General features: G+C 54.2%; 1 protein-coding gene across 1 annotated transcript in view; it reads left to right on the top strand.

Moving 5' to 3' along the window:
• The window catches only part of shf (Src homology 2 domain containing F), a 37812-nt gene that overhangs the window by 23241 nt on the left and 3599 nt on the right, over positions 1 to 10972 (top strand). Inside the window, exons 3-4 of the mRNA XM_084436739.1 lie at positions 6520 to 6789; positions 7316 to 7435. Coding sequence (XP_084292865.1) covers positions 6520 to 6789; positions 7316 to 7435 — 390 coding nt within the window. The remainder of the gene's footprint in view (positions 1 to 6519; positions 6790 to 7315; positions 7436 to 10972) is intronic.

The raw sequence follows: 10972 nt of genomic DNA, 5'->3' as shown, positions 1-10972 counted from the left end.
GGGGGCGGGGGGGGGGCGGGGGGGCAGATCTGGGTTTTAACCGGGCAATTAGCCTTGCTGAGTTTGTGTTAGGCTTGCTTCGCACCAGCCCCGGCTTTCCGGGGGCACTCAACGTTGCTCTTTAAGTCCGCGGGTTTCAGTCGAGTCTCGTCAGTATTTTCGCTTAAGCCGCTCCCCCCTCCAAAAGCCCCCGTGCGATTCATTTTCAATCCCTCGGCGCGCCGTGAGCGTCAGAGGAACACGGGAAGGCAGAGTGGCGAGGGCGAAGGGCACGGTCTTCCTCTCTCTCTCAGGTGAACTAATATTTCTTCCCTTCCAGTCCAGGTCTAGCCTCACTTCCCCCCTGCTGGCGGTCCTCTGAACTGTCCTGTCCTGTCCTGTCTTCACCGGAGCCTCCTGTCCGGCATTTTCTCTTCTTCTGACTCGGCTCTCTTCTGTTTCCCCTCCCTCCAACACCCTCCTCCTTTCTCTTTATCTCTCTCTTTCTCTATCTCCATCCTTCTATCTCCTGCCCTCCTCTCCGTCCTTCTCTCTCTCCCTCTCCCCCTCCTGTGGTGACCCGTGGCTGCCTGCAGTAGAGATTAAAGTGATCAAGGACCTGCCGTGGCCCCCTCCCGTAGGGCAGCTCAACAGCAGCCCCCCCCTCACGGAGGAGGCGGAGTCTCCAGGCTCCTCCCCGCCGCCCTGCCCCAGGCCTCTCCGGGACACACAGCCTGCGACCTGCACCACCCAGGTGGGTGAGGCTGTCGCTGTTGTCCCCCCCCCCCCCCTCCCCTCCACCACCACCGCCAACGTCTGTCCTCCCCCCTCCTCCCCCTCCACCACCGCCATCGTCCGTCCCCCACCCCTGCCCCTCTGCCACCGCCATTGTCTGTCCCCCACCCCTCCCCCCTCCACCGCCATCGCCTGTCCCCCCCCCCCTCCACCGCCACCACCGCCATCGTCTGTCCCCCCCCCCCTCCACCCACCTCCACCGCCACCACCGCCATCGCCTGTCCCCCCCCCCCTCCACCGCCACCACCGCCATCGTCTGTCCCCCCCCCCTCCACCACCTCCACCGCCACCGCCATCGTCTGTCCCCCGCCACCCGTAGTCCCATCATCAACCTCTCATTTCTCCCATCTGTCTTTTTCAGTGTCTCTCCTCCTCTTCCCATAACTCATCCTAGTCTCTTCTTCATTGCGCCGGTGAACTGTGATTGTATGTACAGTACAATGTCTCGATGAAGGACTTGAGACATGCTACTGTACGCGTTAGATGCTTCCTATCAAAGGGGGGATACAGCATCCTATGTTGAGAGCATCCAGTCTTCTGTTACCTAGAAATACGGGCAGGTATTGGGTGGATCAAATCAGGTGTCTAAAATCTCAAATCAGCTTGAGGCTGCACATTACCTCAGTAATAAAATCACTTTTCCATCTGGATTACATGTGGCAGAAAATCACTAGCACAGGTCCAGGCTGTGTGAATGAAGGCTCATTAGTTTTAATTGTGCTAAAATTGCCTTCAGTATGGGTAATTGCAAGTGTAGGTGACCGCTGTTGCCTCTGTCAACACACTCATAGCTATTTCAAATATCTCCCTCTCCACAAACCATATGTTTCATTGAGGACATTTAAATGAAGAAGTTTAATTTTGTTGACCGCACTGATGCCCTTCTATAGCCTATGACCTTTGCTTTAATATCGTCTTTTACCAAATGACTAATTTTCTCTTCGGAAGCTCCATGTTCGCTGATGTTTGCAGCTTTTCTCAGCTTGAGCCACTGACTAATTACCTAGGGAAAGAGGAGCATGTGTAGCAGAACTAATACCCTGGCCGGGTTTTCCCCTGGCGGAGGGGGAGGACTGTGAGCGTGACACAGTAAGAAGACACTGCTGGGCTGTGTGGGTGAAAACAGGGACAATGGATGATTTATGCCCTTTAACTCCATGGGAATGGCTGCGTTTCTCTGTGAGATGTGAGTGGGTTCAAGACTGGCGTCCAGCTGTAAGGTGATCCTCCATCTGTCTGAACTCCCACTCCAGCGCAGGGTCAAAGGTCACATCGGTAGACACAAGGGGGAACGGAACGGGGGGGGGGGGGGGGGTGCCCTCGGTGACCTCTGTGAATACAGTTACAATCCCGGGCCGTGATCCTAGGCTAGCCAGGGCTCCAGTATCACACCAGACCCGGCTCCTAATACAACACAGAACCCATATGGAACGGACAGAGCTCAGGACCGCTGGCGCACACGTGTTGGCATGTCACACAGAGTTAGCTTCGGTTGTTCGGAACCGTAGCCGCTCCAGTCAAGGAGAACCCAACGGTTCCACAGTTCCAGCTCAGCATAATATGAATATTGATCGACAGGGCAGATAAACGACACATACATATAAAAGGAGGAGGGTTCTTTGTCTTGGTCGTGATTAAGAGCTTTTCCCGTTGCTTTCTGAAGGGAATTAATCGCTGGGGCTTTCAAGCCATTCTCTTACCTCCCCCTGCCTTTGTCTTTGTAGAATATAAAACAGTGTAATTATGAGATATCCAGATTTCATTGTTGTGCAGCACGCAGTCGTCGACCCCTTTCAAGCCTCACCCCTTTGTCTTTGGGAAACTCATTAAAATGCATTTTCAGATTGGGGTGAAGAAACATGCATTCATGTTGAAACCTCCGGAGATAAAGTCCATCAGGCTTTTATACATAATAAACTTGATTTGCATAGCACTTTTCGAAACCGGGTTACAAAACGCTTCTACCTGTAAGTGTTTACAAGGTGCTTATGAGGGAAAAAAACATCTGCATGCCAGCAAAAAAATCTTTTGTCTTTCTCTCCCGTGGCTCAGTATTTCTGAGGAGGCGTCATGCATTTCAATGAGCCGCAGACCTGTTAATCATTTCACACGTCAAGCTGGAAATCTTAATTGTAACAGTGTAGTACAGCGGGAGACTGAAAGCTACTCTCCCCACTGAGTGGTGGACCCTTCTGATGGAAGTACCATTTGTAAATGAGAATTAATTAGCAGCCTTAATTAGTACAATGTGCTTCAGAAGGCGGTCTGCATCGTGCTTGATTGACCCAGTTCGGTAAATTCCACTACTGTTTGTGGCGGCCAGTAATTGTGCGTCTCTGCTCTTGACTGGGGCTGTTCTGATCCTGGAGATGTCCTTTTGACCTCTGTGGCCTGTGTTTATCTAGGCCGCAGCCAATCAGCTGCCTCTCGCCAACACCCTCCCTGTTTTGCTCAGAGCCCTCTGAGAGTGGTAGATAACTGGGGTGGGCGGGTCTTTCAGCCATCAATCACCCTCTGACTGACAGCTCAATCTGATACAGGGATCCCGTTTGCTCTGCTTTACACACAACAACACCGATAGCAAGCAGGTACACAAACACACACACAGACACACACACTCATAGATACACTGGGGGGGTGGGGTGAACATGTAGAGGGAGAGAGAGAGTGTGTGTGTGTGTGTGTGTGTGTGTGTGTGTCTGTGAGTGAGAGAGAGAAGACCCTGTCTCTCAAACGGTCTCTTGATCACCTGTGTGCCAATCCCCTCCTCATCCTCCTCTCATCTGTCGGGAGTGTGTGCTGAGGAGAATGAAAGGGAAGGAGTTTGGGCAACTCCCAGTGATATCCAGCCTAAACCACACAATACCACCCCGCCCTCGCAACCGCTGGACAGATGACCGGCAATCACAGCCGACATGGCCTCGGCACAATCGAGGATATGAAATGATTGCTTTTGTGTTTTGTACGGTAGTAGTCGTACTCCTGAGGAATTTCTTCTGCGCACGGTTTCAGATGAGGCCGAGAACCGAAGGGGCTTTCAGCTCGAATGTTACTGTGCGTCGATGAGGGTTTAATTGGGGGGGGGGGGGGGGGGGTTGTCGACATCGTGCTGGTGAAGAAGAGCAGCGGGGGTCGGAGTGAGGCTAAGCCGTGACGAACGAACCAATCGGTAGCTAGCGCTGTCGGTCCGGTACCTGTGGAGCTGTGGACATGAGATGGAGGTGCGCGGTGAGGTCATCAAGCACAGGGAGAGATGAGCTGTGTTGGGAATCACTCCCTATTCACTATATAGTGCACTATATAGGGCGTCAGCCATTTTGTTTGTAGTGTCCGAATTCTCCACGGAATTTTCGTTCCCTATATAGTCCACTATTTATTACCCACAATTCACCTTGATTTACAGGGAACAGTGCATGTACCCTACATTTTCTCCGTTCCCTAGGTAGTTCACTACATGGTGAACCCCATATAGGGAATAGGGAGTGAGGGAACGAGGGAGCGCTTCCGAACACATGGTATCACAGCAGGTTGGGTCACACCCCGGGGGGGCGGGAGTGGCCAGGTGAGGTTGGGACCCTTCAGGCTGGAGCTTCTGTCACAGCTGACGTGACTTTCTCTCGCACTCACCACAAACGCAGGCATACATAATACTGAACATGCAGAGACACATGTGTCCAGTAATAATGATAGAGTTGGCTAAACAACATAATTGTGGACCACAGCGTCTCTATGCTTTTCCAACTTACGTGGGAGCGGTCGGTTCCCTAGATCGTCCTCGTCGTGGTTCTTGTCAGAGCTGACAGGACCGAGCGCTGCGAACACCCATCTTCCCTGCCTGCTTAGTTTCCATGGAAACTGTATTTTACTCACATATAGGCCTACTAGTACACTGAGGACAGTGTTGTCACTTTAAGTCAGTACACAAGCTGTTGACACTTTGTATTGTATTGGGATATGAACCCCTCGTTCTGTTGACCGCCTTGTTTTGGAACTCCTATGAGACGCGCTGAAGCAACAAACTGCCGGGGGTCTGTTATTCAACTGCACAAAGTGGACGTCGTTTGGTGAATGAACTGTGGCCCGCTTTGGAGAGAAGGGGCAGACAGCAAGCTAACAGTAAGACATCAAATTTGGCCTTGTTATTCCCATGGATTTGTATTTAGAGCAATGCTCCAGTAGGCCCCGACCAGACAGCCCTGACAGAAGTAGACCGTCTTGTCTGGAACAATAGACGAGAGACTAAGGGGAGCCCCTGGTGGTGAGTGACGGAATAACGTCCCATTTTCCTCGACCAGCGGTTCATATGCTGCCGTGTGCTCCCCGGGGGTTTTCAGGTACCCATACGTTCACATTTTGTTTCGAGTGTTAGTAACCTGGCTGTCATGTATTACATGGCGCTGTTTCCGACAACACGACTGCATTGATTGATTGATGCACTTACCGCTAGCCGTTCAGTCAAACCCAATCGTGTGAGCTGAGCTGTGCCAGGGGTCTGACAGGGGATGTGAAACACTAACCCCCCCCCCCCCCCCCCCTCCATGACCGGAGCTGTGGTCCAGACAGCTGTGTCTCCCCCGCATCGACGGGCTGCGAGTCCCGTGCCTAGCTGTCTGTTCCGAGGCGGCCATGTCGAGTGTAATTAAAACCCCGGAGAGTGAGATGAGCCATTATAGAGTGATGGAGAGAGAGAGAAGAGAGAGGGACCATGATGAATCAGCTCCTTCCATCAGCTTCAACCTTGATGCGTGTGTGTCCCCCAACCCCCCCGGCTAAGGCCGGTAAATGCGTTTGATGTCGGAGGAGGGTGACCTCAGCCATGGCTCCGGGAAGCGCGGCTAGCTAGCTACAGGGGCTCCGTCCAAAGGCAATACGACGGCGGCGCGACATCAATTATGGAAACGGACCGTGGAAGAAACAACACCAAAAGCTTCACCTCCCCTCCCGTCGGTCGAGGGTGTGCGTTTGACCCCTGCGACCTCCCGACCGTAGCCAGGAAGTTCTTGGGTTTCAACGCCGCTCGCGGCTCTTAGCCTCCCCCCCCTTCCCCCCCCCCCCCCCCATCTTCTCGGCCAATGTAAACACAGGGATCGTGTTGCTTGTTCCTGAGTGGCCCATGCCCTGGTCTTTGACCTTTCACATGAGTCAGGGTTGTGTCCCGATCTGGACGGTTCACCTCCTATCCCCCGTCAAGATGAGCAGCCCCCCCCCCCTCAAGATGAGCAGCTCTTCCCTGAGAGGTTGCGAAGGGGACCTGTCCGTTTTCTTCCCACTGACCTTGGCGGTTTTAAAGGGCCAGCGCAGTGATGAACCTGGAGCCAGGATGGCGAGGGAGCCTCTGCTGTGTTGTCTTCTATCTTTGGAATGTCTACAGGGCAGGATTGATTTCTCCCTGATCCATTATCTCCAACGTCCTTCAGATGGATGTGTTGTAAGGAGTGTGTGTGTGTGTGTGTGTGTGTGCGTGTGCGTGTGTGTGTGTGTCAACACACTGACCTGCCTGTCTCCTCTCATTCACACGGCCCAGAGCTGGACAGAAATGAGCGTAGACCACAAAGACTGTGAGGAGAGTCACATTGGCGCCGTCACAGGCAGAACTGGTTGAACACCCCCCCCCCCCCCGCCGAACTCATCTCAACTATAAGTGAATGGCAGAGAATCGATTAGCACAAACTGTACTCATATGTTCCGCGATGACCGTTTATATTCAGTATTTAAGGCATGAGAACCCATAACGAACGACATTAGCACAGCGCGTTCCGTGTCCGACAAGCCCAGTGTCCCAGACAGGCCCCATGTCGAGCGTCCGGGGACGATATTCCAACGTCTGTCTCTCCTCGCTGTTGCAGTCCAGTTCGACGGGGTGGAGAAGTCTCGAATGTCGCCCACCAAGGAGGGCAAAAGCCGCCCGCCCCAGCGCCACTCCAGCGGCTGCCTGGTCAACACCAAGATGAGCTCCCTGGACCACGCCGCCCTGGGGGAACGCGTCGACCCCACCATGCCTCTGGAGAGCCAGTTGTAAGTCCTAAGTCCTAAGTAAGACTAGTCCTAAGTAAGACTAGTCCTAAGTAAGACCTAACTCCCCTATCCTCTTCTCAGCATGACCTCAGCAGATGTAGGTTTCGGGGAGTCTTGCCATTCGTTTATTACCGCCCAATCAGTGAAGATTTTCCCGGCCCGATCAGATTCAATCCAGCCTACGTGAAACAACAACAATTTAGCAACCGCTCCGCCCAAGACGAGTATGATTGGTTTAAAGAAATACAGCGCCTCCCCCCAATCTCTGAAAGGAAATGAGTGCAGTCAGACTTTTCCCCAGCGCTGGCACAGCATAAACGAGGTGGAGAGATAGGTCTGTCTATTCGAGACGAGGAGCGTAGTAACATGGTCCTGTAGGCGGAGATTGAGATGAAAGATGTTGGCTGGATGACAGGTGCTCTTTTGAAGATGTTGGCTGGGTGACAGGTGCTCTTTTGAAGATGTTGGCTCGGTTCCTTTTCTAACAGTTCTTTTGTCCCCCGTCCCCCCTCCCCCTCCCCCGTAGCTGGTACCACGGAGCCATCAGCCGGACGGACGCTGAGTCTCTACTCCGGCTGTGTAAGGAGGCCAGCTACCTGGTGAGGAATAGCGAGACCAGCAAGAACGACTTCTCCCTCTCCCTCAAGTAAGAGACCTCCGCGACACACACACACACACACACACACATTCCAGAGATGCACACAACAGAGCGCAGAGGTAACGGGTCGGCGCAGATCAAAGTTGGCGCGGAGTAAAAGCTGGGTACTCCATTGTGCTCCACCCCTGACTTGGCCTGTTCAGTATGGTAATGAACCTCATCTCTAGGACCTCTATCCCCGCCCCCCCACCCACCTCCTCCTCTTACCCCTCTGCCCCTGTCGGCTCCCTGATTCGCCGATGTGTCCAGAACTGAGCTAACGCTGCCCCCCCCCCCCCACACACACACTTCTTCCCCCGTGCCCCCCACCCCTTACCCCGCCAGGGTGACCCCGTTCCGATTGGCTTAGTCCGGCCTGACACTTTCTGCGCAGCTCAGAGCGTGAAGGGACCCCCCCCAGCCCCCCCCTCCTTCGCGCCTCGCTCCTCGTTGGCTCGGAGGGGCCGCAGTCACCGCGGGGGGCGGGTGGGGATCCGGGCTGATGGATGGCAGCCGGAGGGGGGGAGGGGGGAGGACAAGGCTCCTTCCCCGACAACCAGAACCTCTCCACGGGACACACACACACACACACCGCTGCAGACCCCCGCTGACACGGAGCGTGCCGACGGCCCCAGCAGGCAGACAGACGCCTCCGCCGCCTCCCGCGCTCATTTTTCCCTTTTAAACCTTTTTCTCGCACCGTTAACAGTTTCCCCTTCAAACGAAACCGGCAGACGCCAGGCGCCCGCCCGCTGATGATATTCATAGCGAACAGCTATTCCAGGCCCGGGAAGATGTGCGAAAGCGTTACTTCGGCGAGCCAGTCAGACAGCCGGCACGCGAGCTCCTCGCCGTCGTCGGCCTCGCCGGAGTCTCTGTCCAGAGCTGCTCCGCTGTCTCTCCTCACGCGGGCTGTCTGGCTGATTTCATCACGGGGGGAAGGGGGGGGGGGAACGGGGAACGGGACATCATTTACAGCCAATGACAGTACAGGACTTGATAGGCCAAGCCAGACAGTGCTGTTGCTGGAGCAGAGGGCTGGATGACATTGGGGTGGGGGGGGGGGGGTGGGTAGTGGCAGCGGGATGCCCAGTCTGACACATCCTCGGGTGGGGGGGGCGTGACCTTTCAGCCAGCCCAGCCATCGTCCCCGTCACACCTGCCTGCCACGCCACGCTGGCTCCGATGAGGTCAAAGGTCACGGCATCGAGACTTTCACTGTCCGCGGCCACAAAGGCGTAATGGGAGTAATTGTGCAAGGCTCGGAAGAGAGCGATGGGATTCATTTCTTCTCTTTAGTGCGTGGGGGGTAAATGTTGGCCTACAGACAATGTTCCTCTTTATTGGGTCTCTGGCACAGAAATGCGCAAATACGAAAAACAAAGTGTGTGTTTGTGTGTGTGTGAGTGTGTGTGAGATCATGAACGGCCGTGCGTCTTGTGGCCAGTGAAAGGGTTGTGTGTGGTGTCCTGGTTTTAGGAAGCAGCGCAGGCTGCAGGGTCACACAGACCGGCCCGCCGAACAATCGGCCGACTGATTCGTGGGGTCGGCCGCGTCCTAACAGGGCCAGGGGGTGACGCAGAGGTCAGCCCGCTGCCCGCGTCGCCCGCTTCCTGGAGGCCGCTGTGTCCGAGCGAGGCGGGAGACCCAACCTGGAGGTCTGTCCACGTCCGGCTCCGCCCAAATATTCACTGAGCCTGATCAGGTGGCACGTGTGTTGTTCATCATTGATGAAGGACCGGACTCTCTCTCTCTCTTTCTCTCTCTCTCTCTGTCTTTCTCTTTCTTTCTCTCTCTCCCTTCCTCTCTCTCTCGCTTCCTCTCTCCCTCTCTCTCTTCCTCCGTCCATCTCTCTCTCTCTCCTCTCTCTCTCCCTTCCTCTCGCCCTCCCTCGCTTCCTCTACCTCTCTCTCTCCCTCCCTCTCTCTCTCTCACTCCCTCTCTCTCTCTCGCTTCCTCTCTCCCTCTCTCGCTTCCTCTCTCTCCCTCTCTCTCTCTCTCTCTCTCCCTCTCTCTCTCTCCCTCCCTCTCTCTCTCTCATATCAAACACATCCTCCCAGAGCTGTGTGTGTGTCTCTAGCGCAGGGAGGGGTGTTGCTCAGGCCTGGCTGACTGGCGGAGGTCTAGCGTTGATGAAAGGGGGGAAACGCACGCCGACAGAGCCGTTTGATGCGGTGCCACACAGGAAACTAGAAAGCCCCAGCCGGTCGTTTCAGGTCAGACCGCGACGACGATTGAACTCAACCCACCTGCGGATGTGCCGTGTGAAAACGCCCGAGCGAGGGCGCATCTACCGGGGCCTCACCCCCCTCAGTGGTTCTTCATTGTGCTTCGCTCTCTCTTGGTTAGTCATTAAAAGTTGACAGCCTTTCAGTTTTGGGGGCGGTTCCAAAAGAAAACTGCACGCTGACCTAGACTGGAGTCATATGCTCTTTAGCCAGGAACGGACGCATGATTTCCAATTCATGTCAGTAGCCTCAGGGTGATAGGTGTACTTAATTCATGACTTTTACATTCACGTCTTTGCAACCCTTCCGTTCTGTTTGTGCTGCCAGCATATGGAAAAGCAGAATAGCCGTCCAAGATATTGCCTGTCCAATAATACCTCAAAAGGCAAGGCAAGTTTATTTGTAGAGCACATTTCAGCAGCAACTCAAAGTGCTTTACACGAGACATTAAAAGCATCAAGACAAAGCGCAAAAAGGACACTTTTTAAAAATTCTGGATCATTATCTCTTCGTTGAGTGAGTTTTCCTCCTTCCTCCATCATCCACGGGGTAATGTGTGGGAAGTGGAGATAAGCGATGACGAGCGCTGTCGGCCAGATTCAGCACCATGGATGAGAGGTTTACCCTGACGGACAGGACGCCAGATCTCCCCGGCGAAATGTATCCAGATCAGACAATAAAGACCCGCAACTCAAATGGTATAATACGATAATGCAAAACGGCTCTACAGAAACGACCCACATCCATGTTATCTGCAGTCCTGTTGTCTTGGCGTCTGTCTCCGTGAGGCTGAAACGCGATAAGCAAAAGCGCCAACACTGACAGCAAAGTCAGCCTGAAAAAGGCTGCTATTGATGTGTTTTGCTGTTGAAAGCGTGCGCCTATGTAACCCAAGGCCCGACTCCCAGCAGTGCATGATGGGAAGCTTAATAAAACACACGCTCAGAACCGCCCGGCCCGGAGAAAGAGAGAGAGAGAGAGTCCGTCCTCTTCGCCTTAGGCCGTGCTGACGCTTCCGTTTCTATACGCCATGTTTATATACGGTAGCACAGCAATAACTCTGCTCTCTCCCCTAGCTCTCTTAAAAAATCTTCCCACCACTCCACACTAACACTCTCCATCTCCCTCATCTCTCTTTTCATCGTTTAACCCCCCTCCCCCCGCGCTCTCTCTCTCTCTCTCTCTCTCTCTCTCTCTCACCAACTCTGTCACTCTCTCTCCTTCTCTAAGAGCCTTGCCATGACGATCAATAATCATCAAGGTTGTTTTGCCAGTCCTACAGTCACCTTGCATATCAGAGAACCTCGGTCTCTCATGT

The sequence above is a fragment of the Borostomias antarcticus genome, assembly GCF_949987555.1.
Source record: "Borostomias antarcticus genome assembly, chromosome: 4".
Taxonomy (NCBI): Eukaryota; Metazoa; Chordata; class Actinopteri; order Stomiiformes; family Stomiidae; genus Borostomias; species Borostomias antarcticus.
The sequence above is the reverse complement of the archived record's forward strand: the minus strand, read 5'-3'. Positions and strand labels throughout refer to the sequence as shown.